At 49.3% G+C, this 27341-nt stretch overlaps 1 protein-coding gene across 2 annotated transcripts in view; it reads left to right on the forward strand.

The window, feature by feature from the left end:
- Positions 1-27108, forward strand: part of BCO1 (beta-carotene oxygenase 1) — a 36601-nt gene extending 9493 nt beyond the window's left edge. Inside the window, exons 3-11 of one of the 2 annotated variants that reach the window (XM_060289844.1) lie at positions 4208-4337; positions 5902-6049; positions 7605-7752; positions 10028-10251; positions 12797-13054; positions 19868-19973; positions 23019-23113; positions 24669-24780; positions 26740-27108. In XM_060289844.1, coding sequence (XP_060145827.1) covers positions 4208-4337; positions 5902-6049; positions 7605-7752; positions 10028-10251; positions 12797-13054; positions 19868-19973; positions 23019-23113; positions 24669-24780; positions 26740-26969 — 1451 coding nt within the window. In that variant the 3' untranslated portion in view covers positions 26970-27108. The remainder of the gene's footprint in view (positions 1-4207; positions 4338-5901; positions 6050-7604; positions 7753-10027; positions 10252-12796; positions 13055-19867; positions 19974-23018; positions 23114-24668; positions 24781-26739) is intronic. The other variant, XM_060289845.1, reaches the window with a different exon arrangement.
- The last annotated feature ends 233 nt before the right edge of the window (positions 27109-27341 follow it).

Here is a 27341-nt window from a genome sequence, read left to right on the forward strand (position 1 = left end):
GTCTTTTGGAAAGTTTGCTTTAATTTTTTTCTAATTAAAAAATATATATATGTATATCTCCCGCCCCACCAAATAATAACACTTGACCCAGTTCTGGAAGATCCCAGGCGGGAACGCGTCTGTTTACTTGTGTCCCTTTAGAAGGAATGTGGTTAATTGGGCTCCCGACAGCAGGGTGCTAGAGAACGCTCCGTGCCTCCTTCTTTAATCTCAATCTCAAAGTAAGTGTCAGCCTTGAGTAATTCCAGAGACACATTTCCCCATGGCCCTCTGAGCGCTCCCTGCTCTGGTGCTGGGATATGGGCTGCCTGTTGACAACCAGCCTGGGCTGGGTGTTTATGTTTCATATGAACAGAATTCAGCATTTTAGGCAAAGCACATTAGCCAGTACCTATGGGTGGCAGCCCTCAGAGAGAGTGACCGTGAAGGGCAGGCTGGCTCAAGGGGAGACCAGAGTGGCCTTAAAGCTGGTCCTGTGTAGCATGAAGACCAGTAGGTGTGGCCTCACCAGCCCCCAGGTGAGTCTTCCTGCCTCCAGGATTTTGGAGAATGCAGAACTGCAGCCATCACGTATCACGTGCATGCTAAGCGCCAGGGAGCCAAACTCCTTCTATCGTCCCATCTCATTTAAAACTGCCAACCCTAGTTGGGGAGGACTGTATGATCCCCAGCTTGCAGTTGAAGAAACTGAGGTTCAGTGATAAAGGGACTCACCCAAGGTCACATGGCTTGGATGGGGACTTGCCCAGAGCCAAAGCCTTGCCCCAGCTACCTACTGTATCTGACTAGCATATGTAGCTTTTTATTGAGCACCTACTATGTGCTAAGTGCTTTACAGGCCTTAAATGTTATAGCAGCTCTGTGAGGAAGGTATCAGGGTTCTCATGTCAGAGCAGAGGGGACTGAGGCTTGCCTTTGACACAAGGTCAAGTGCATGGCCGGTAGATGATGGAGCAAGGATTCATATCCACGTGGAGACTCGAACCTACTTGGGGTGGAGATCTTGCCTGTCCCACTCACCATTACATACTCACATCCTGGCCCATCCAGGTGTTTAACAAATAGTGATCAAATGCATGAACCCCGGGCCCAGTTAGACTCAGAGCCCTTGCTCCTAACCATTCCTCCATGTTCCTTTCCGCTGCCCCAGGAACAAAGCTCCCCCCACCAAATATCTCAGAGATCCTGATGTACAGTAGCCACCCCTGGAAAGATGCTTGCAAAGAGAACAGATGATCATCTGACACACAGTTCACCTCCTGAAGACTGGAGAAGGCACCAGAAGGTCTTTCATGGTCTCTTCTAATTTTATCATGACGAGTGTTACCATTATTGTTGCTGTTGCCACTTAAATGCACAGGTTGGAGTCATCACTGCTGGAACGTACACTCACATCCTTTGGAAACAGAGGTGAAAACGCAACCCTGAGGGCAAAACTAAGCAAGACTGTTGGAAGTCAAGATAGTGGTTCCCCTGCAGGGTTGGGATCGGGGAGGCTAGTACAGGATCAGATATGAGCGGCCTTCCCAAAGGCTGCTCACATTCTGTTTCTTGATCAGGAAGTAGTTTATATGGGTAGGTTTAGTTTGTGAAACCTCACCAAGCCATACAGTTATGGTAGCATATTTCTATAGGTATATTTTTAATAACAAGGAACAGATAGAATGGTCAATTGACGTGGTCGCTGTGTCAGGATCTTCCAGTTGCCAGCTTTTGAGTCCAGTTTACCACTCGCTAGCTGTGTGGCTTAAGGCAAGGTACTTAACATCTCTGTGCCTCAGTTTATTAGCTGGGAAATGGGCCTGCAGGGTCGGTTGTGAGTGCCCAAGCCCTTTGCCCTTCATTTTGTAAGAAATCTGAAACCTTCAAGTGTTGTTTAAATTTTGTTTTATTTGGCTGTTAATTAGCAAATGACATTAAGTTGATTTTTTTTTCCCTAAAGAATACTTTTCTAGTTAGAGTCTTCTACATACTTCTTATGTTCAGAGGATTAAACCAGATAATACACATAAAGTGCCCTCACAGTGATTAGCACACACATGCTCAATAAATGTTAGCTCTTAGTTTCATTTCCTCTCCTGAAAATATAAAGAGGCCCTGGGCAGGAATTTCTTGGGATTCAGTCTCTCCTTGAAGGCCATCATTGTGACAGTGGATACATGATGGGCGTTTCTCTGATGAACCTCTTTTTTATGGGAACAAACTGTCAGTATATCCTGGGTCCTACTTTTTTGCATGTTATCATTGTACCAACCCTGGAAGCATAGGTTATACTACAGCAAGGAATGTGTTCTCTAGAGGGGAAAAGTCAACATAATGTCATTTGCTAACTAATGGCAAAATAAAATGAAACAAAAACTCTAGAGGAGGGGCTTCCCTGGTGGCGCAGAGGTTGCAAGTCCGCCTGCCGATTGCAGGGGACGCCGGTTCGTGCCCCGGTCCGGGAGGATCCCACGTGCCGCGGAGCGGCTGGGCCCGTGAGCCATGGCCCCTGAGCCTGCGCGTCCGGAGCCTGTGCTCCGCAGCGGGAGAGGCCGCAGCAGTGAGAGGCCCGCGTACCGCAAAAAAAAAAAAAAAAAACCCTAGAGGTTTCAAATGAGCCACCCAACCTACAGACAGCCATCCGGAGCAAACGCTGGTTGTTTTGACTGTAAAGGACATTGGAAAGCAGGACTAGATTCAAAATGGACAGTTACTTGGAAAATATGTTTTTGCAGGGGTCCGGATAGGCCACTACAAAGGTCAAAGGCCTCAGTATTCACAGCCCTGAAGACTTAGTAAGGTCCCCACCTGAACCCCAGCCTCATCTCATGCCTGCTGCTCCCAAGTGCCTGGTGTTCCAGCCCACACTGACTTAGCCCTTCCAGGAAGTGGGCTGTACTCCCCACCCCTAGGTCTTTGCTTACAGACTTTCTGGGGAGAGTCCATGGGAACACCTGACCCTCTTCCTAGCCCCACCTCCCGGATCTGTTGCAGTTCAATTCTACTTATCCTTCAAGGGCTTTGTCAAGTGCTACCTCCTCTGTGAAGCCTCTCCTGACTCACCCATACCCGCGAAAAGTATATGTATCTCTCTCCCTCCATATCTCTCTCCCTTCTTCCCTCTCCCCTCTCTCCTCTCCCCTCTCTCCCCTTCCCTCCCCCTTCTCTCCCCAGAAGGAACCTTTGAATATATTATGTGCTATTCTACATGGTAAAAGGGTCTTGCAGATGTGATTAAGTTAAGGACCTTGAGATGGGGAGATTTCCTGGATTATCAGGGTGGGCTCGGTATAGTCATAAAGGAAAGAGGAAGGCAGGAGGGTCAGAGTCAGAAAAGATGTGACAGCGAATCAGAGCTCAGAGTGATGCAGCCACAAGCCAAGGAATAAAGGCAGCTTCTAGGTTCTCCCTTAGAGCCTCCAGGAGGAACTAGCCTTGCTGACACTTCGATTTTTGCCTTGTAAAACCCATTTCAGACGATGTCTTCTAACACAGTAAGATAACAAATTTGTGTTGTTTTAAGCCACTGCATTTATGATCATTTGTAACAGCAGCCATAGGAAATTAATATAGGTCTAGAACCATCTGGTATATTTTCAGGTTGGTCTTGGTGGACTAGTCAAGAGTCCATGCTTTTCTGGAGTGAGTCAGATTCTCTGCAGTGTCATCAACACATGTACTGACCCTCTGTTGTGTGCAGAATTGGGTATAAGGGTGCTCCCTGGTTGCAAAGAGATATGAAATGTTACTCCAGGGGCTAAATTGCCAGTGTAGGGCCCCCAGAACTGAACTGGGCCCTGGAGAAACCTAGCCTAAGTACGGGGCCTTCTGGACTAATCCTCCAAATCTGGACCTTACCTGGAAAGATACAAATATGGTGGAAGGGGTGGTTGATGGCCTGGGTCAGCACCTCTCTGGGTGATGCTGGGCAACGGGATGGAACATTTCTGAGCCTCAGTTCCCTCCTATGAAGATGGGGCTGGGAACAGGAATACTTACCTGGACATATTGCTGTGAGTCTCAACCTTGCTGAAATGTGTGTGAGAGTTCCCTCCAAATGCTTGTTTTATCTAGCACACACATTAAAGGGACTGTCCCAGTGGACTCCCTACCCCCTCCCCCCAACCCCCCCCCCGCTGCCCATCAAATCCCTGGAATGGCTGAAATCAACTTCAAAGCCCTGTAAAGGTGTCAGTCTGGGATGATTCTGCTGCTTCTCTTTCAGGTGAAGTCTATTACAGGAGCAAATACCTGAGAAGTGATACCTACAATGCCAATATTGAAGCGAACAGGATTGTGGTGTCAGAATTTGGAACAATGGCCTATCCGGACCCCTGCAAAAACATATTTTCCAAGTAACTGTCCATTTTGAATCTAGTCCTGCTTTCCAATGTCCTTTGCAGTCAAAACAACCAGCGTTTGCTCTGGATAGCTGTCTGTAGGTTGGGTGGAAAATTTCCCGTGATGGCCTTTGACCACATACGCTACGCAGTTTTTGATCACTGACAGCAGGAGAGGCAAAGAGCATCTGACAGATTTGTTAGGTGTTCTCCCACATAGCTGGTGGGAGAGCACTTTGGAATTATCTACCAAAATTACAAATGCACATTCCCTTCAGTCCAGAGGGGTACTTGCTTGTGTCTGAAATGACAAATGTACAAGGTTATTCATGGCTGAATTATTTGTTATGAGGAGGAACTGAAAATAACTCAAATGATCATCAACAGAGGAGTGGTTAAATAAATCACAGTAACACTACAGGAAAATGCCAGGCAGGTATAAATAAAGGAATGAGGTTGCTCTCTATGTTCCAAATGAAAGATTTCCAAGATATACTGTTAAGTGGAAAAAAAAAAAGCAAAGTGTAGAAAGAGCATATAGTATGCTATAATTTGTGTAAGAAGGCACGGGGAAATCTAGATTTATTTTCGTATGTGCAGAAACTCTGGAAGGATGCATGAGGGAAGTGGGGAACTGATGAGAGGAAGGATGGGGGAAATTTTCAGTTGTATACAGTTAAAATCATCTGGGTTGTGATGTATATGAATGTATTACATACATGTTCAACACTTAAATTGTTGGCCAGGGAATCAGGCCAGCCATCAGTACCTCCTTTCTGATACTCTTTAGACATAGAAGGATTGTGAAATGTCTTAGGGGTAGACTGGCCCAGAGAGGGAGGCTGGCTTCTACTTTTCCAGAACTGACATCATCTCTCCAGTCTTAACGTCCAGTGCTGAGTCCGGCACACAGCAAGCGGGGAACTCCCATTCCCTGCTGGGGGAGGAGCCTGGGGGAGGGGGAGGGAATGAATTTAAAACTGCAGCCTGTGGGGCCTCCTTGCTGTTACACTGTTTGCCAGTAGGGGGAGCACTAACCAGTACACGGGGTCAGGACTTCCTGCTTTGAGTTTGCCTTCTAATCAAGTGATCAGTTCTTAACTCATAATTAGTTTACTCTTCTTTTTCAAAAATCTAATATCCTGGACAAAGTTGGATAACCAGGGTGGGCTCACATTCCTGCGCAAAGCAGCTTAGCTGGTTTGCTAGTCTTTGGGGAGCTGTTATGGGTATGAATATGATTTCTGTAGAGCTTCTTAAAATACTTCAGAACAATCCACCAGATCTTGATGGCTCTGGTGCAGGAGACTTTTGGATTTGGGGAGCCCAGGAGGGCTCAGTGGGCAGCCTTGTTGTCTCAGCTGACTCCCTCCTTAGCTGATTGAATGTGGTGGTATTTTTGGGTAACTTGATCTCTGAGTCCTCAGGATTCCTCAAGGAACCCATTAGGACCCAGTACTTTTTCTCCCTTAGTTGAAGTAGAGTGTTTTAAGTGGTGGGAAAATTAAAACCATCTCGAGTAGAACTTTCCAGCTGGGTGGACACAGCCATTGACCCCGTTGACTTGCTTCCTCCCCAGAGCTTTCTCCTACCTGTCCCACACCATCACTGATTTCACAGACAACTGTCTGATCAACATCATGAAGTGTGGAGAAGACTTTTATGCAACCACAGAGACCAATTACATCAGGAAAATCAATCCCCAGACCCTGGAAACCCTGGAGAAGGTATCAGTAAATCTACAGCCAGCCTCAGTTCTTGACTCAAGAAAGGGACCCCCTGCAGGAGGCCAGGAGCCTGCAGGAACTCACAGAGGAGCCCTCCTCTGATGCCCTTGGGTCTTGGGCTCTCCCAGCTCAGCACTTAGCACTAGATTCTAAGCTTCCTTACAGCAGGACTGTGTCCTGTCATCTTTGTGTCTGTATTCATTCCTAGGACTCCCATAACAAAGGAATACAACAGAAATGTATCTTAGGTGGCTTAAGACAACAGAAATGTATCCTATCACAGTTCTGGAGGCTGGAAGTCTGAAATCAAGGTATCGGCAGAGCCATTCTCTCTCTGAAGTTTCTAGGGGAGGATCCTTCTCTGCCTCTTCCAGCTTCTGGTGGTTGTTCCTTGGTTTATAGGAACAACGAATAATTGTTGTAATCCAATCTCTTGCAAAGCTACAAATTATTGTGTGAAGGCCCACCCTAATCCAGAATGACCTCTTTTTAACTTGATTACATCTACAAAGACCCTATTTCCAAATTTAGGCACCAGGGGTTAGGACTTCAACATATCTTTTTGGAAGATACAATTCAACCCCTAACAGCATCCATACTCCTTGACACTGAGTGGCACCTCAATGGAAATTTGAATGAATGACTATACTGGGCCACCCAGGACTCCCAGCAGCCCTGCCTTGTATTGACCTGAAGAGGGAGGCATTAGGCACAGAGCAAGGGTGCAAAAATCAGTGCCCAAGCAGATACCTTTCCTGGGTAGAATCAAGTCTACATTTTCGTGAAGATCAATAGACCCACTTTCAGTTTTCTCCAGCTGGCAGTTCAAAGCCTGGATGTCTTTGCAATACAATTTAACGATCCCTTGGAAGGAGTGCTTTCCTTAGCTGTGAAATTACGTCCAGCTCCTTTTAGGCTAGGCGGCGTAGGTCCAACTGATGTACGCTTTCCACAGAGCTGCAGAGAGGAATTACTAGGAGAGAACGAGGTATCGCCTGACTTTTGGCTGGAGGAGGTTGTGCTATTCTGGGGGAAGAAGGGCAGGCAGTTGGCTCCCGGGCCACCCCATTGCTGTATGGTTGTGGCCTGTTAGGAGTCGGGATCATTATTGAGCTCCTTAGTCTCTTTTCCCTTTGACCAAATGTTTTTGTAACCTTTCTGTTCCCAGAATAACCCTATGAGAGAGGCCTGGAGATTTATGCCTCTGTGGGATGCAAAAGGGGAGAATTTAAATAGCTTCACCAAAGAAGTGGCCAAGATTAGCCCTAAGGCTGCCTCTCTGCCGGCAAGGCCAGGTGGCAGGGTAGGAAAAGCTGTCAGAGAAAACACATGTAGCTCACCAAGTCCCCTGCAGCCTATTAGCTGTGGGAGGCCCCCTCGAGGTTACATCAGGTTGCAAGAGGAAACATCTCCTTTAAAGGTGATGTCTGCCTTATTTTCAGATCAGGAGATGTGCAAAAATAACCATCATCTCTCTGAACCTGGAGTCAGTCAGCTTTTCATAGGATTTCACCCTTTCCCCTTTCAAAAACCAGGTGGCTGTCATGTTTTGCAGGTTGACTATCGTAAACATGTGGCTGTAAATCTGGCAACATCACATCCTCATTATGATGACGCTGGAAATGTTCTCAACATTGGTATGTCCATCGTGGACAAGGGGAAGACAAAATATGTGATCTTTAAGATCCCTGCCACAGTATCAGGTGGGTCATTCTGAGGCTGTAATGGAGTACAGACACCAAGGGTGGCTCTTTCGGAAGAGTTCTGATTTTGGTTGATAACACAGCACTCAATCTGACACTTACCCGCACAGATGATTCAGAGGACCGTGAACTCACTTTTCTCCTTTAGGAGAAAAGAAATAATGCTAGGCTTCCTTTTGGAAGAAGTGAATCCCTTTGCTATTCCAACCTCCTTTTCTTTAGGTTCCTGTTCATTAATTCATTAATTTATCCATTATTCATTAATCATCTACCTATCAATCCATCCATTAATCTATTCATCATCCAGCCATCATGCAGCCATCCAGCCATCCTTCCTTTCTTTCATTCATTTTTTTTTAGTTTTCTGACAAACCTCTGTATGTCAGGGCTGTGCTGTCCTCTTTCATCCCAGCGCCTGAAGCCAGGCTCCCAGGGTTGTTCAGGGAGCTCAGCCCTGCTGGCACTCACTCCAGATCCCCACCCTGTTCTGCTGGCCTCCTGGACCTTCTCCATTTAGGGGCGGGAACCCGGCGTGGAGCCCAGACCGATTATGTTCCTGAGGGGGAGGAGGGCGGGGCTCCTAGCCCTTATTTGTCCAGGACTCTCTTGGGAGCCACACCCAGGAGACCAGGCCTCCAAGAGTGGCTGCGCAGGCTCAGGAGACAGAACTATGAGGGTGCTTGGCTAGACCTTCTGGTTTAGGAAGGCTGGTTTCCATCTGTGATCCCTGCTGGCTCCCCTCCCTCACAGTCCCGTAGAGACCCCCCCGCCCCCCCCCCCAGCAGATTCCAGGCTCTGCTGGCAGATGGGAGCCCCGGAGGTCAGAAGGTACAATGCTCTTGTTAAATGGAACTGCCATTAATTAAGCCAATAAAGGGATATAGGGTCTGGCTTGGGATCCTAGAATGCAGACCTGGGGGTGGTCTAGCCATTTGAGTTTGCCACCTCATATTACAGAGCACTGCGAGTCCCAGGGGCATCAGGTGACATGCGCACGGCTCACAGGAGGTACCCTCTGCACACCTGGTCCAGGCTGGCAGCTTTGCTGGGATTCACACCTGTGTCCTGCCTCCCAGGCCCGGGTGCCTTTCCTTTCAGTTTGCTTTGTGTTCCATTGGTTTGGTGAAGAAAAGAACTGCCCCACAACCCAGAGCATCCCTCCCACCAGCCAGCTGTTTACAGTGTGCACAGGTGGCCACAAGAAAGGTGGCGACGCTTGCATGTAACTCATTATAACCCAGCCCCAGGCCTGGGTTGGGAGGCCTTTTGGCCAGCGGGTGACTCATCCTTGCAGAGGAAAAAGAAAACAGAATAGTTCTGAGCACCTTCGTGGTGGATGCTGAGCAAGGTACTTGGACTCCTGCAGGATTTCCCTTGGTCTCTCCCTTCCCTCTAATAACAGAGTAGGCAGCCAGGCTAAGGAGCCTGTGTCTTTCCGGCTTAACCCTGTGCCTCTGGCTGTAATGATGGAGCGTCCCACCAAGCCCTAGTTTCCCACCTGTAAAATGGGAATCGTACAGCCTACCTTGACTGTCACAATCTGTCACATTACCATAGACACTTAGTCTCATTCCCAGGTGTTTCAGAACGGGCAATGCCAAAAGAAATTCATAGAAACCCCGTGAAGTACACGTCAAATGATGGTTCTCAGTAACACATCAAAGCCTAACCTTGGGAAGCTAGCCCACTGCCTGGGAGCTTGACGGAAATGCAGGGCCTCGGGCCCCACCCCACAGGCTGAGTCACACTCCACATTTTGTCATGACGCCCAGATGATCCGCGTGCACGTGAAAGTGAGGAACATTGCTCCAGAGCAGGGGTTGGCAAATGTTTTCTGTAAACGTCCACAAAATAAGTATTTGAGGCTTTGCTGCCTGTATGGTCTCCGTTGCGTGTGCTCAACTCTGAATCTCGAAAGCAAAGCAGCCGTGGGCCCTGCAGGGGCCACGGTCCAGATAAACCTCTACGTAGAAAACAGGTGGAGGCTGGGTTAGCCCTGTGTTGGAGTTGCACACGCCTGGCCCAGAGGCCCCGCGGTCCAGAGGCCCAGAGCCTGGGGATGCAGTGGTTTTGGATGCCAGACCAGATCTCACGGGGGAAGGGCCCTGTCCCTACATCAGCCAGGCAGCAGCCCCTTCACCCCGTTTGCTGTCGCCTCTCATTCAAAGGTTCTTCTCAGTGGCCGGGTGGGTTTGAGAGGCCGCGCTGCAGGAGACGGTGGCCCCGTCGGGGGCCGCCAGGCCCTGTGCTGCCCCTGAGGCTGGCTTCTCTCTAGGGGGCAGGAAGAAGGGGCTGAGCCCCCTGAAACACATGGAGGGGTTCTGCTCCATCGCCTCGCTCTCGCTCCTCTCCCCGAGCTATTACCACAGCTTCGGAGTCACCGAAAGCTACATCGTTTTCCTCGAGCAGCCTTTCAAGATGGATATCCTCAAGATGGCAACTGCCTACCTCCGGGGAGCGAGCTGGGCTTCCTGCCTGGCTTTCCACAGGGAGGACAAGGTAAGGCAGGGCCGGCGACCCCGCAGCACGAGGATGGCGAGAGCAAGATGGAGATCAGCAGGCAGCGGTGGCTTCAGGAGGGAGGCCCTCAGCTGCCACGCAGTCTCCCCAGAGGCATGAGCCGACCTTCCAGCGAGTTCTGCAGCTGGGATGGTCCTTCACAGTGGTCCCCAGTTAGGGCAAGGGGCTGGGCCTTTATGCCCCGACGTCCATAAGTCAGTAGAGCAGACCATCCGCAGAAGAGCGTGGGACCTTGGGCGAGGCAGCCTCAGCATCCAAGGCAGCCCCTACTCGCCCAGCAGCAAAGGGACTGCTCGTCAGCCCTGAGCGGCGCCTGGCCTCCTCCAGCCTCTGCCACCCATTGACAAGGCCCTTTCAGCATCCCTGCTGGGGGGCGGGGAGGGGATGTCACAGATTATTTAGACATCATGATGATAGGGCGTCCCACCGGATGGTGTAACAGAAACGTCTTCAGTTTAGGTACACCTGAGTGGAGTGCTCAGAATATCTGTGTGCCTGTCATGTACGTGTCCTGTATATGTGATGTCTGCATGTGTGTATACATGTGGGTATGAATACATTATTCGTGTATAGGTGTATGTAAGTATTTATTTGCTCTTGTTACTTGTGAAAAATAATCAAGTAATTCTCCGTGTCATCTATTCAAATAGCACGCAAGCGTAGAAAGCAACAGATCAAGTCCCCTTCCTCCCACCTCCCCGTCCAGCCCCCTCCAGAGGGAGTCACCACCATCCATCCGACACCCTTCTACTCCTCTTTCTGTGCAGCACGTGCATCTTCATGTTCCCATGCAAATATGTGTCCCGTGTGTGACTGCCGCCTCTATGATGCCTGTATTCTCAAGGAGGAGAGTGAGGTCCTCGAGGGAACAAAGGGGTTAGGCGAGATCCCTCCTCTGCTCAGAACCTTCTGGTGATTTCCCGTCTTCCTCAGAATAGGATCCAAAGGCTTCACTCACCAGCCCATAAACGCCCACATGCCCTCATCCCAACCGCTGGCTTCCTGCTCACGTGGTCGCCACCTACACCTCAAAACTGCCAAACACGTTCCTGCCTCAGGGCCTTTGATTTTGTGTCCCCGCCACCTGGAATGGTTTTCCCCAGATGGCTTCCTCCCTTGATCAATCCCGGTCTCGCTCTACGCTCCCCCGTCCCTGAGGTCCGCCTGTCTATCACAGAACCCCCAGCCCCCGACAGGCTTTCTCCATCCCCCACTCCATTTTCTCAGTCATGCTCATCTGTCATCCTTGACGTGTTGTATATATTGATCACTGACCTTGGCCTCACCCCCACTGAATTATACGCTCCATGAAGGTGGGCGGGTGGTTTTATTTTATCTCTCCAGTTCCCCCGAAAGTGCCTGATGTGTCTTCGGCCCTCATATGAATGTTTGTGGACTGAATGAGCTGGGCAAGGGGGCCAGCAGGGAGCCTGCAGAAGTGGGTTTGCTCCGCAGGACCACGAGCGTCCCGCCAGCAGGAGTGTCGGGGCCCCCTAGGCCTCCAGTCTGCAGCCCCTGGGGACCTCTGGCCCTGGGGAGTCCCACAGTGAGAAGACAGAGCCCCCAAGGACGGGGCACAGAGCCCTGGGAAGGGCTTTGGAATGCATTTGGAGAAATTTCCAAGAAGTCCCTGCGGCTGGCCCTGGGATTGGGTTTATGAGGAAGAAAGCCTACAATAACCACGCCTGTGTTCACCTCCCCAAACCCACCCTCCCTCCCAATGCCCTCCTCCTCTGTACACTACTCCTCGCCCCTCCCCCACTTAACTTCAAAGCCTGATTCTGGGAAAGGAGAGAAAGAAGCAATGAGCCAGAGGAGGTGGGGAAATGGCAGCCTGGAGCAGCCCCTCCCTCCTTTCAGAAGGAGGATGGTTAGGCCAGAGCTGCCAAACGAAAGAAAATACCCCTTCTTCCTTGGATTAGGCAACTGGGGCTGCAGATATGGCTACTTGACACCCAGAGTGATACTGCCTGTGACACCCAGAGGTGCCTGAGGATGCCTAATGAGCCGATACTCACGTAGGCTCCCTGACTAGACCGGTCACTCAGCACCGCAGCCCTCCAGGGCTGCCGGGTTACTGGGAAAACCACACCTGCAGCGGGCAAAGGTCAGGAGAGGGGACCCAGGAGGGGCTTTAGGGGCGCTGGCCACCAATGGGGCCTGAGGAGCCCTAGAGGGCTGGACCTGACTGTTTCTCCCCAACCTGGCTTGGCCTGGGAGCTGGCCTGTCGCTGCCCACCTGGATCACAGTCAAGTGAAGGCTGGGGAGACGGTACACTCTCAGATCCTGTATCTCCCTGGGTACTGTCCTCCTGGTGAGGAAGGGGCCCTGGCAGCAAAGCTTCCCTCCTCCCTCAGCACTTCTGCGTGTGTCTGGAGGTGGTACAGAGAGGCTCATAAAGGGGAGGGAATGCTTCAGGGTCACAAGCAAGTGGATGGCAGGGCTGGGTCTTGTCCCCTGCCTGATGCCGCTGTGTTGGGCCTGCAGAGGAAGAGCTGACCACTGATGTGCATCTCCTTTCAGACTTACATTCACATCATTGACCAAAGGACGAGGAAGCCCGTGCTGACCAAATTTTACACGGACCCCATGGTGGTGTTTCATCACGTCAATGCCTACGAAGAGGACGGTTGCCTTCTGTTCGACGTCATTGCCTACGAGGACAGCAGCCTTTACCAGCTCTTCTACTTGGCCAACCTGAACAAGAACTTCGAGGAGAACTCCAGGCTCACCTCCGTCCCAGCCCTCAAGAGGTTTGCAGTGCCCCTCCACATGGACAAGGTAATGGCTTGAGTCCTGGGAGATGTGAGCCCACTCAGGAAGTGACTTTGGCTCTAATTTCGTTAATATTGAAATTCAAAATGAGCTGTTCTTTTCTTTTTTTTTTTTTTTGGCTATGTTGGGTCTTCGTTGCTGCGCCCGGGCTTTCTCTAGTTGCGGCGAGCGGGGCTACTCTTCATTGCGGTGCACGGGCTTCTCATTTCGGTGGCTTCTCTTGTTGCAGAGCATGGGCTCTGGGCGAGCGGGCTTCAGTTAGTTGTGGCCGTCCAGTGGTTAAGACTTCGCCTTCCAATGCAGGGGGTGAGAGTTCAATCCCCGGTCAGGGAGCTAAGGTCCCACATGCCCTGCCGGCCAAAAAACCAAAACATAAAACAGAAGCAACATTGTAACAAGCTAAATAAAGACTTTAAAAATGGTCAACATTAAAAAAAAATCTTAAAAAAAACAAAACAAAGTGTTCAATTCAATGGTTTTTAGCATATTCACAGAGTTGAATGTACAACCATCAGCACAAGCAATTTTAAAACATTTTCATTTCCCCAAAAGACACCTTGTACCCTTTAACCATCAGCTCCCCACCCCCCAAGCCCTCCATCCCCCCCCAGCCCCAGGTAACCACTAATGTACTTTCTATCTCTGTGTATTTGCCTATTCTAGATATCTCATATAAATGAAATCATACAATATGTAGTCTTTCGTGGCTGGCCTCTTTCACGAAGCACGTTTTCACAGTTCAGCAGTGTTGTAGCACGTATCAGGGCCTCATTTTTTTTCATGGCTGAATATGTACCTACTATTTAGTCTACTGCTATACATACTATTTCCACCTACTTGTGTATGTAGACATCTCTCCATGACGTTAAATATTCTTCTATGACATCATTTTAAATATTGGCCTGACAGTCCGTGGTGGGGATTCATCACCAGTTGCTTACCCGTCTCCCTGATGTTGAACAGTCCTGTTCTTACATTAAAAATGACCCCTGGGCCAGACGCTATCCTTAATTAGGCTGATGCTGCCAGGGCTCTGGGTTTGGTTTTAAAGGCTACAGAGGCTTCTGGCTCCAGAACTTCCTGACTTCATGACTTAATTAATTTAAATGAATCCAAATTCAATTCAATTCAGTTTTGATGGCTCATCCTTACTCAATGCACTCTATGTGCCAGGTACTTTGCTAAGCATTGTATTTTCCTTACCTAACTTAATGATCAAAACAATCTATGGGAGAGATCCTCAGGTTAGCCTCATTTTACGGAGAGGTTAAGGAATGTGCCCAAGGTCACACAGCCCGGTGGCAGAGCCAAGGTTGGCTCTAAACCCTTCCTTGCAGCTGGTAAGGGGTATAACTCTGCGGATCTCCCGAGCAGGCCTAACTCCTGGAAAGAGTCCCAGAGGGTCACCCTGACCTCTCTCAGGGCCCTGCAGGCCTAGGGAACAGAAGACACTCCTCCATGCCCAGGGAGGCTTCTCTCACCCTCCAGGCTCCTCCATGCAGGAGTTCAGGCACCTCCCAACCAGTGGGCGGAAGACCCGCATCTGAACCCAGCTTTGTCCAACTCCAGAGTTGGGTCCTTTCTCCTCGCTCCAGCATTTCCCCAGCTGCAGTCATTTGTGTATCTCTGTCATGATTTTCACTGTATTTCCTATCACCTCTATTAACATTTACAAAATCATGTTTTCATTTAAATCAACTCACTCTTCCCTTAACTCATTTGGAAGGAAACCCATGACGACCCAGTGGAAAGGCAGCATTGCGCGCTGCCATTGCGCGCTGCAGATGGAAGAGCAGATGAGCGTGAAGGGCTGGTAATAAAGCAGAGGTCCTGAGCTCTAGCCTGATGCTGATGCTCTTGCCAAGACCTGATCTCTTCCTTAAAGAGAACGTTGGAAAAGTATTAGGTGTCAAAGACATAGTGGCACTTAACTGAGACTCTCGCCTTGACCCAACGGAAAGATTGGAAGAGAAAAAGGGATTAACTTTCTCCCCATGTGATTCAGGGCTATTGAATGAACGGCCGTGTCCCACAAAATCATCATCTGAGCCGCTGGCCTCTGTGCCCGTCACTCTGGGAAGTTCCATAGTGCAGCGCTTGGGGTGTCTCCTGGCTCCAGGATGCAATGGGGGTGTCACAAAGCACACAGGTGGCAAATCCTGAGGCCTGCGCACCTCCACCACACCTCCCACCCCACCCCCACCTTGTGGAGGCCTCAGCCTGCGGCTGATACACAGAGAGGAAACACTCCCTTCCGCTGCCCACACACTGCAGGATTTTATAACCTCTTATCAAGCTCTAGAAATGATTTGCTTCCTTGGAACCAAGCTAAGAAGTTTAGCACGTGTATTTTAAAAAGGCACTGCGTGAGCCGTCTGCAAAGAAGAGCGAGTGCTGGGAAGGGTAGCTCCGGCCACGCTTTTTAATTTGCTGTTTATTGTCCCTTAAAAATGTCTCCTTGCTTCACTTTCAAGTCACCCCACCTGCGTGTTGAAAGGGGAAATTTGAGCTACAGACATGGCCTATGTGTCCAGATCCGGCGGCTCTGATTCCATCCCGTCCAAAAGCATATTAGGGAAGGGCCTTAGGGGATGCTGTCCTTTCTCAAATGCCCTTCAGTCTGGGGCCTTTGCACGTCGCTGTCCCTCTGCCTGCAACCCTGTCCTCTTCCCGTGAGACCTCTGCTCCTGTCCCGGCTGCAGGTTGAACTTACCTGGGGGTTCTGAGACCAGCCCAGTGAAGGCACAAGCTCCAGGGGATTCTACTCCCTTCTCATCCTTCAGGTCTGGCATCCTGACTCCCTCAGCGGGTTTGTATATTCTAATGGCACCTGCAGCTCTTCGCTCACATTGATGGCAGGTGTAATGAGCTTCCTGTTAAAGCTCCCAGAGGGCTGGGACTCTTGGTCTTGTCAGCAGTTTATCCTCTGAGCCCATCACAGGGTCTGGTACTCAGAGGGTTCTCATTAAGCCCTTAGATATTTTAAATAAATGAATGAACGATGAATGAATGAAAAAGGTGAAGCAAGGTCTCTAAAAGGGCACAAGGTCTTCCTTTAGCGCTTGGAACATTTCCCAAGTGGAAAGTACCTTCCACATAGAATGGGCTATACTGAAGTGTGTTCAAAAGTCTGGGGCCTCCCAGCTGCCCCACCTTCTCCGGCGTTTGGGCCAGCTGGGGTCAAAGGAAGGAGGGGCCCACTGACACCCTCTGCCTGTTTGTGTAGGGGTTGTGCGGGGGTTGTTTAAGGCGGGGCTGGACCCCAAGGGGCATGGGCAGTGCCAACAGTCCCTGCCAGCCACCCTGCCCTCATCCTGCAGGGCTCCAGGGAGGGGCGGGGCTGGCATCTTGGAGCTAGAAGGGATGGTTCCAACTCCTGGCTCAGTAGATTCGGTTTTTGTCTTGTTTTCAAATGCAAAAATGAAGACCCAATAATAAGAGAAGGCACCATTTCTCAAGAGCTCACTCTGTGCGTGGCCCTGTGTCAGATGCCTTTTCTGCTCTTAGACCCAGGCCAGAGGGGCCCCCTGCTCTGGCCTTTCTCCATCAGTGTCCCTTCTTCACTGGGTGAGGAATTCACAGGGCCACAGGGTGCCCACCCAGAGGGGCACCCTTCCGACCCCAACTGTGGCCTGGGATCCCTGAATTCCCTGCACAAATGACCCAAGCCAGCCTGCAGCAGCTGCCTCTGTCCTCCTAAGGGCAGGCTGTGCTGCTGGATGCAGCCCTCAGACCCACCAGGGAGGCCAGGGCTGGCTGGGGCTTCCACGCAGTGGCAAGAAAAGGAGGTGGGAAGCCTGGGCCCAGAGGCCAGCCTTCACTCTGCCACCTGCTTCTAGCTCAGAATGCCAAGGAGTCCTGGGATTCTGAATTCACATGCATCCTTCCAGACCAGCACTGGGCACTAGAACCTGCTGCAATGAAGGAATATTCTCTGTCCAAGCAGTAGCAGCCAGGTATCTAGGCTACTGAAATGTGGCCAGTGCAGCCGAGAAAGGGAATTTTAAATTTCATTAAATTTAAATTTAAATAGCTACGCATGGCTGGTGGTGGTTGCCATATCAGACAGCACAGTTCCACAACATTCTGAAGCTCTGTGCATAAAGGAAGGCGGGAGAGAACGGTATTTTACTTAACAATTTGCTATATGTGGACATAGGTTTGGTGGGCCTCTGCTCTCATCCTGGGTCCTGAACGTTTTGGGCCCTGTGAAATGCTCCACATGCTTCTCACCGAATCTGTATGACAGTCCTTGGGGTTATTTATCATCCCCATGACTGTAGGTGAGAGAGACAGTAACTTGCCCAACATGGCAGAATCATCCAGAGGGTCTGAGTTGGGATTGGAATGCATGTCTGTCTGGCTCCAAATCACTGACTACGATGGTCTGGCCCTGGATCAGGTGCTTTCATAACCATTATTTAATTTAATCCTAACCACAATCCCCAGACGCAGGTCAAAGGGACCTTCGCTTGTACTCACCACCCGTCCAAAAGTTACGGATTGCCCCCCTTTATACAAACGAGGAAGCAGGCTCAAGTTCACGTAGAAAGCTCTACAGTCATACTGCACACCCAAGGCTGCCAAACTCCAAAGCCAGTGCTTTGCGGGATTATTGAGATTACTGCTTCTCACGGGAGTTCCCTCGAGTTGAGGAATTTCAAAGCCAGACTGCAGGATTTCGTTGAATTCTGGCTGGAAAGTGATTTCTTCCCAAAGTTGAGCACATTGGCCATAGAAGGCTGCCAAGTCATGTTCGTTACTGCTGTGTGTGGAAAAATTCACAGTTTATGCCTCAACCAGTCTGACCAGTTTCATGCTGCAGCTAGAAAATGTCTCTGCGGACTGACTCCCTGAGAATCAAGCCCGGGACATGCACAAGAGGCCTGTGGCTGCCTCTTGACTAGCAAGGCACAGGGCAGGGCCTCTCACATGTGGGGCTGCACATACAGATGAAGGCAAACAGAGCCTCTGCTTCCAAGTCACCCGATGTGCTAGGCGCTAGACGACCTTTTCACGCCCTTCGTTTGATTTTTACAACCACCTGCAAAGCACATGTTCTGCCCCTTAAGAGTTGAAGGAAAAGCTCATTGAGTCATGCATTTGCTCATTCCTTCAGCAGTTACTTCCTGTGAGCTGACTATGTGCCATGCACTGAATAAAATCTGATCACTGTCTGCACAGGGAAGACAGCATGAAAGAAGGAAGCAGGTCCATAAAGGAGATATTTACAGCTTGGGACACATGCCTTGGAGACACTGCAGACTAACTTGTCAGGGAAAGGGATGTTTGAGCCGAGAACTATGGGATGGGAACAGGCCAGCCTCAGGGGCTTTGCTTTGCCTGCTGCCTGTAGTGCTTTGGCTTCTGAGCAGAAGAATCTCAGTGCGAAGCTCTGGGCCCAGCCTCTGCTCCCCTCTGTGTGACCTTGGGCAAGTCACTTTCCTTCCCTGGGCCTCAGTTTCCTCTTCTGTTAATTGGGATCGCCCTGAACAAATCTCAGAGGGGCCCTACAGTTCAGCTTCTAGGATGCAGTAAATTTCCCACCTTCTCAGCAAAAAGCTGCTGTTGTTCAAATAGGTTTGTTTTCATTATAAAAGCTTATTTTGGAAAGTTTGGAAAGTAGAGAAAAGTTTAAATGAGAAGTCAGACATGACCATACTTCTCCTCCCGTAACTCCATGAATGCAGGGATTTGCAGTCTTGTTACCCCTTCTCCCCCAGCAGCTAACCTGAACCCACCCCCAGGGGTAGTGGCAGTAGTAGTAGTAGTAAAAATAATGCTAATAATAATACAATTATGTTATCAATAGCAGTTAACATTTATCTAGCATTTACCGCTAACCAGGCCCTCTTATAAACCAACTGCATGGATTATTTTATTTAACCTGCATAATAACTCGGAGACGCACATACTATTTATACGACGCTTGTGCTATACCTCATTATACAGATGGGGAAACTGAACTTCAGAGATACCAAATAAGTTGTTCAAGGTCCCGTAGAGAGTATGTGGGGACACAGGGAGTAGTAGATGCTCAATAGATATTTAATTAATTGTGTTCAGTCTCTCTCCTGGGTTACAACGATGATGGTAAAGTACTGAACAAAGTCTGATTGTCACTTGAGACCAAGAGATGTCCTTGATAGATATTTTTCTCCCAAGTAATTTTTATTGCATGTTTGTTTTCTTTTCAACAGGGGTACATTTTCATAGGAGAAAATACTGAAAATCTAGAAAAGCCTAGAAAAAGAAATGAAAGTCTCCATAATCCCACCACATGCTATATTGTTACTATTTGGTATTTCTCCCAGGCTGTTTTCAATGTAATTTCTTTTTCTTTTTCTTTGTTTAACATGGTTGAGCTCAGACTGTGTATGCAGTTTACTCTGCTGCTTTTTTCACTCAGTATTCTATCATGAGCATTTCACACGTTATTATGAACTCTTTATAAACACCTTTTGAATGACTGATGCAGCCTTTTACAGGTGAATCATCCAGTATTTAAAAAGCGAGAACTTATAAGTACATTAATTCACCTGTGAGGGATCAGGCACCCCAGAGTAGAAGATAAGATCCAGGGTTTTTAGGGCCCCCCTTCTACCACCCACCAGCTTTGCCCTCTTTGGGGAGTTACTTCCAGCCCACAGTTCTCATTTTTAACTGAAAATACCAATCGTATAATAGCTGCTTCCGGTGGTTAATGTGAGGCCGGAACAAGGTGACAGACACTAAAGCATTTTTTAACATGTGCACAGTAAAACAAATATTTGTTCTGGATACCAAGTTTTTATTTTTCTGGAAAACCGATTCTTTCAGAACGCAGAGGCGGGCTCCAATTTAATCAAACTGTCATCTACAACAGCAAGAACCCTGAAGGAAAAAGAGGACCAAGTCTACTGCCAGCCGGAGTTGCTTTATGAAGGTAAAGTGCATCCTCTCTCCTGTGTTTAGGGAGGGGCTGAATGTCCTCTTTACATGATACCTCTTTCTGATGCAGAGGAGATGTGCGAGGACGAGGGACTGAGAGGAAGGCTGTTGGGACGCCCAGGGGAAGGCATCTGGGGACACTTCTCTTTCATGTATCTTCATACCCCTCCCAGGGAGGTACTCGGGTGGTCGTTGGACCCAGGGACTTTCACGGCTAGGCTTTCAAATGCTTCCGTGCTTTTTTTTTTTTTTTTTTTGCTTTCTTTTTAAAAGTTTATTTTATTTTTTTGAATTTAAATTTTTAATGCAGTTTTTTAAGGTTACTTTCCATTTACAGTTATTACAAAGTATTGGTTGTATTCTCTGTGTTGTACAATACATCCTTGAGCCTGTCTTACACCCAATAGTTCGTACTTCCCTCTTCCCCACCCCTATATCGCCCTCCTCAACTGGTAGCCACTAGTTTGTTCTCTGTATCAAATGCTGCTGTGTATTGAACGCCAACTTACTGAAAGGCATGGCACATGCAGATTTCTACCTGTGCACGCTCAGAACACCCTGCAGAATCGGTGCTATCAGCCCCATTTGCCAGAGGAGAAAATTGGGCCTCAGAAAGCCTGAGCTACACCCAGAGCATAAACCCCCCCAGAGAGAAGCACCCACCAGAGCAGGGCGTCCCAATGTGGGCACTGCTGATACCGGGGCCGGGTCGTTCTTTGCGGAGAGGGCTGCCCTGGGCATTGGAGGATGTAGATAAGCGTCCCTGGCCTCCAACCTGATTGAGAACCACTGCCCTAGCATAGAAGCCCATGGGGTGGGGACCGTGTTTGTGTGCTCAGTGCTGTCACCGGCACGTGACAGAAGTCTGGCTTAGAGCAGGGTGTGCTCAGTACTGCAGTGTGGAATGAACAGGCCTGCCCAGGACAGGGCTGGGGAGCGGCGGGCGGGGCTCTAGGCTGGGAGCCCGGCTCCCCATGTCGCTGCCCCACGCCAGGGCCAGGCGTCTGGAAGGACAGTCCTGGGGACTCTGCTAGGACGACCTCAGATTTGCCCACTAAGAACCCCGTCTACACATGGCATCCCATGGATCCCATAATGGGTTCTGTGTGGTGCCCCAGCCCCTCAGAGTCTTTGGAAGTGAATATAGACATGTTCGTCCCTATTCTTAAGGCATCAACTTCCATCTCTGCTCACCTGTCACTCACATGGGCAGATGGAGGAGTAAAACACTACGGTCGTTTTATTTCTGGGAAGGGAATTCTTGTTTATCGTAGCAACCTTGGGCAGCGCTGAAAAGCATGACCGTAGACAAATCCTTCATAATCCCTCCACCTGTGACGGCCGTTTGGAAACATCCACGCAGTCTTTCCATCACGTAGGCGTTGCTTGGCGCATGCCAGGCCCTCTTCTAGGGGCTCCCCAACTTCCTGTCCTTTCCTCCCCAGTCTCATCCTGTTCTTATCACGTTAGGTGAGTCCATGCATGTAAGGGGCTTAGCTGAGGGCCTGGCCCGCAGTGAGGGTCCAGCTAAAAGCAGCCGTGATTAGAACACCTCTAAGAGTCAGGGGCTGCCATGTACTGTTCATGCTTTAGAACCAAGGACAGCAGAGCTGAGAATAATTCGATAACTTGCCTGAAGTTGGGCAGCAGAGCCAGCATCTGAACCCAGGCTTCACTGACTCGAAAAACCCTTAACCTCTGCATTTACGGTTATACAAAATGCATACCATACCATCCAGAATGTTCTGAAATGGCTTCTTCCACTTAATGAACATAGCCTGGGAATTTCCCCACATCCCCAAGATTCTTCAAGAGCGTGGCTTTAATAGCCGGACAGAATTCACAGGCATGAATCACATTTTACTTAACCATGGGCGTATAGCTGGTCATTTACAGAGTGGAGGACAGGGGGGCTCCAGACCAGGTTCGAGGGACCCAAGAGCATCACAGGGAGTCTCAGACCGACTCTGGGACCAACAGTGGGCATCTTTTTTCTGAGTTGAGTGTGTGGGTGGTCCCTCGTCCTCACGTTCATCTTGACCTTGGGAATTTCATGATTACCCGACTGTGGGATCAGACATCTTCCCTTTTTACTGCTGCACCCCACTTCCCTCCCCACTGAGCCCGATAACCAGTTAGGCCCTGGGTCCTCTTCAGGAGGCTTTTATGTGGCAGATGTTTCCATCTCTGCTTCTTCTTTTCTTGGACATTATATTTTCACCAGCAGTTGGCTCCAACTCGCTGCAATATTTCATAAGATGGACTTTCATTTCAATATTCAGACTTAGAAATTCAATTTGACACAAGCGTATATAAATATATATGCATGGACATGGACACATTTTTAAGGCTTTTTGGATTACAAAAGTAATAGGTATAATGAAAATTTCACACAATGAAAAACTTAGAATGGACAGTACAAACTATAAACCACCATGAGGAAGTTATCACCCCAGCAATGCTTCCAAACTTTTTCTCTTCATTTATAACACAGTGGAGATAATCCCATAAGCAGCCTTTTACATTTAATCTTATGATGTGGACATTTCCCCATGTTATTAAAATTCTTTGTAAATGTTACTTTTGTATAATGTTATTATATGATTTCACCAGATTTATTTAAATATTCCCCACTGATGCTCCTTCCACAGTTTCAGAAGTTTCTATTCACACCCACACATGTGCACGCACACACTTTTTTTAAAAAGAGTTTTAAAAAATTGCAGTAGCTTCTGATTTTAATCATGCAATTTTCTTTGATTTTTATCTTGGATAATTAAAGATGTTTATACACTTAGAAACCCAGGTCTATCTTACCTTGCTCTTAATGGAGCTTCTAATGGAGCTGGGGTAGTTATCAGAAGTTCCTTCCTCCTGCCCTGTGATCACCCTTGATCCAATCTAGGGCCTGAATCAAGTTCAGGGATCCTGGCTTGGGAACCGTTTTTGTGAAAAGGATGCCCAGCCTGGATACCACAAAAGACCCGTGGTCCCAGCTCTCGGTGAAGGGGGCTTTGTCAGCTGTGCCATTTCTCTCTAGGCTTAGAGCTGCCTCGGATCAATTACGCTCACAACGGGAAGCGATACCGTTATGTCTTTGCTGCTGAAGTCCAGTGGAGCCCCATCCCAACCAAGGTACTAGTCCTTGGGAGATGGCAGCCTATAACCATCGTGTCTGTCTGCAAAGCTGAGTTCCCAGGTTCTCAGGGAGGTCAGAACCGAGGTCCCCTTGGGGGGGGGGTAAGTCAGAAAGTGACGTCAGCTTGGGACAAAATACACTGGAAGCAACGATGGACCATCCAGGGGAAGGAATTGCACCTTATGGGCTGTCGCTCAAGAAGGATGTGGTGTCTGGAGTTTATCCATTGATTTCTTTTTTGGATGCATGTTTATTGAGCACCAGCTATGTGCTACAATGTGGTAGGCACCGAGGAAAAGGAAGTGAACAGGAAGATCCCAGTTCCTGCCCTCAAGGAACTCACTGTCTCAAGCAGAGGGGGTAGAGCTGAAACTAGGACGATTTACGTTTTTTTTTATTAACTTATTTTTTTAAATTAATTATTTATTTATTTGGTTGCACTGGGTCTTAGTTGCGGCAGGTGGGCTCCTTAGTTGCATCTCACAGGCTTCTTAGTTGTGGCATGCGAACTCTTAGTTGCAGCATGCATGTGGGATCTAGTTCCCTGACCAGGGATCGAACCCAGGCCCTCTGCCTTGGGGGTGCAGAGTCCTATCCACTGCGCCACCTGGAAAGTCCCTTTTAACTTATTTTTAAATTGAAGTATAGTTGATTTACAATATCGTGTTAGTTTCAGGTGTACAGCATAGCGATTCATATTTTGTTTTTTAAACTGCTATTTGTTTGAACACTTGCTGTTTCCCAGGGACCATGCTGAGTGCTGTACAGACATCAGTTTTCCTTAGTAGCTTCAGTTTTTAGTAATAAAATGTAAAAAAAATTTTTTTAATGCAAGCAGTGCAGAAATGTACAAAGCAAAAAATTAAGGTTCCCCCACACACATACGCACACCCCGAGTCACTCCCCTCTAATCCCACACCCTCAGGGGAAAGAGGCCTATTAGAGATTGAGAGAAGGCCAGGGACTCACACTTTTAAAACAACAAAGGAATCATATTATACTTTAAAGGTTTGCATTGAATAGTTTATCTAATGTGTATAAAAATTGCAATATATGGGCTTCCCTGATGGCGCAGTGGTTGGCAGTCTGCTTGCTGATGCAGGGGACACGGGTTCGTGTCCCGCTCCGGGAAGATCCCACATGCCGCGGAGCGGCTGGGCCCGTGAGCCATGGCCGCTGAGCCTGCGCGTCCGGAGCCTGTGCTCCGCGGCGAGAGGGGCCACAGCAGTGACAGACCTGCGTACCACAAAAAAAAAAAAAAAAAAGCAATATAGTGCCAAGTACCAGATAAATCCAGGGGTTTTATTTCTGAAAGAATTCAGTGTGTACTGTCAGCTCTGCAGTGGCAGGAGGACCTTTGCTTCAAGTCAGAGGAGGAAGCAAGCGGCTTTTCTTTCTGCTGTTACACTGACCAGAGGCAGATGCCGTTTGGGGTCTACGTTCACCAGAGTCCACTCCCCTCTCTCTGGGGCCTTGATGCCTTCCTGTTCGCAGGGAATAAGCATGCTCTCCAACCACTCATCCCCATGTTTCTCCCCTTTGGATGCGCAGATAATAAAATACGACATTCTCACGAAGTCATCCTTGAAGTGGGGAGAGGTGCACTGCTGGCCGGCGGAGCCAGTGTTCGTGCCCACACCAGGCGCCGAGGACGAGGATCACGGTAAGGCTCCAGGAAGGGCAGCCCGCTTGCTGCACTGTACCTGTGATCACCCCTCAAACAGAGACATCGTTTGGGGGCAGTGACCACCCCCCATCACACAGCTGGTGGAGTCATGCTTTGAAGCCCAGGTGTGTCTGAGTCCAAAGCTGTGGGATGAGGGAGTCCCCCAGCCCACCCCCACTTCTGACACCAGCTGCAAGTTTGGGGATCCCCAAGACCACCCTCAGTTTCAAGAGAAGAGCTCACAGAACACACCGAAATCTGTTGTACTCATGGTTATGGTTTATCTCGGCGAAAGGGTGCAGATTGAAAGAGAAAAGGCGAGTGGGGCGGGATCCAGGAGAGTCCTGTGCTTGCGGTTTCCGCTGGTCCTCTCCTGTGGGGGGTAGGACCACGCCAACTTCCCCAGCGACGTCCACGGAGCGTGGCCAACCAGGGAAGCTCTCCAAGCCCTGTGTCGGAGCCCGTGTGGGGCGTGGTCATGCGGACATGGTGACCTCCAGTCTTCGGCCCCTCTGGAGGTTGAGCTGACACCTGTGGCCCAGGCCTCCCCCTAAATCACTTTGCTAGGATGGGTTATATTCAGTGGCCCCAGGTAAACAAAGGCACTCTCATCAGACCGTCAGTCCAAAGGCTTAGAGGTCATCTCCCAGGAGCAGAAGGTCAGACCTCCCTTCCGGGGTGATTAAATTGTTTGCGACACAAAAGCCCACTTCCTTTCCACGGAGCTGCCCTACCCTTGCCCAGAGTATAGAATCTTGGTTTTAAAATCCATTGCAATGGCTGGGTCTGAATTTGTGACTCCTCTAAGCATGTAAGTTTTCCGTGGAGCACCTAGAAATGCTTGTGGCCCTCCTCTCTTGTCCAGATTTCCACCTGACCAAATGGTCCTTTCCCTCTTTGATTCTGCCTTTGCCCCAGAAATGCCCTGCCCACCCCCTAGGGATGCTAAGGAGGGTACTACAAGCCTGGGTGGGGCTGCCCACGCCTATGGGGAAGGGCAGGCTGCCCCCTGCTGAGCCTGCCAGCTGCTTCCCTCAGGTGAGAAGGGAGTGGTTTTCTACCTGGGTCTTCCTATGGACCTGCACTGCACGGCACGCCAGGTAAGGGACCCCGTGTCACTGTCACCTCCAAGGTGGGGGATGGTTGGTGCCACCTCCTGCTAAGGCTGGCCTCCCCCTGGGCTGGGCAAGTGCGTCCTGCACAATTCTTGTGGGCAGGGAGCAACCTGGTCTTCATTCCACCAAAGGAGAGGCTCAGAGAGTGAGGTCTTACCCACGGTCTGTCACACGCCCAGTGCATACAGAGGAGGGTCGAATTCAAGCTGATCTGACCTCAGCTGCCCTCGGCCACTCTGAAAGCCGGGAGGCCTTGGGAAGAATCACCAAGTTTCGCTGGAAGTTTATGTGCACTATTTCATTTAGCCCTCTGTCCCTTGAGAGTGGGTGTTTAGAATATTCCCATTTTACAGAGGGGAAAGCTGCACGTGCATGAGATGAACTGGACTCATTCAAACGCCATTTGAGTGCAACTGGTCCGGGTTTAGCCGAGTGACGGATATTAGCCTAAGTGCAGCGTCAAAGCTGATTCTCTGTAACTGGAGTTTCTAGATAGTAGGAAAATAGCCATTCTTCAGTGCATGTAATGATTTACAAAGTGCTTTCATAACTGACCGTGCAAGAGCCTCTCAGCAACCCTCTGAGGGTGGGGAGGATTATCCCCACTCTACAGATGCAGAGACTGAGGCTCAGAAAGGTGAGGGGACTGCTTCAGCCAAGCTTTCCAATTTCCCTGGCCTTTCCCTTCTGCTCCCACAGAATACCAAATTCACTTCCCTTCTGTTTTGATTAGATAACTTACATTCAAAGGACAGGGAGATAGAGCTGAGAAACTATCCCCCCAGCTGGACCAGGTTCAAGGCTGCGCTTTTACAAAGTGTCTCTTTTTGTTTCCCCAAAGGGATTATCTTATCAGCCATTGTCTCTACCGATCCCCAGAAGCTGCCTTTTCTGCTGGTTCTGGATGCCAAGACGTTTACAGAATTGGCTCGTGCCTCCGTTGATGTAGAGATGCACCTGGATCTCCACGGGCTGTTCATCCCAGGTGCCGACTGGGATGCAGGGAAGCAGGCCCCTTCCCGAGAGGAGCGGGACAGGGCTGCTGAGCGCCGTGTGGCCCCAAGGACCTGACAGGGTGGGGGCCTGGGCCCTGGAGAATGGCTCCACCAGACTCAAGGGTGGTCCCTCCCTGGGTGGGGGGCAGGGGGGCCCTTCATTTTATTTTGCACTTATTCTTTCCATGGTTGCTTTGAGACAAAGTTACGGAAATAGAGCTTTTATCAGTATCTTTTCTTTCATTTCATTTTGGCCATTAGAACCTTGTTGGAAAGTTGATCAAATATTTACTGATTAGCTCTAGTACTTCTAAAAGCCCCTTTCCTTTAGTATAAAGACCGTGACCATGAATCATCAATTGTATTAAGGCACATAATCATTGCTCCTAGAATGGGCAGCCACTGACCCACTGGAGAAGAGACACAGAAATATTTATCTTTGCTCCTC

This window comes from Globicephala melas, chromosome 19, assembly GCF_963455315.2.
Source record: "Globicephala melas chromosome 19, mGloMel1.2, whole genome shotgun sequence".
Lineage (NCBI taxonomy): Eukaryota > Metazoa > Chordata > Mammalia > Artiodactyla > Delphinidae > Globicephala > Globicephala melas.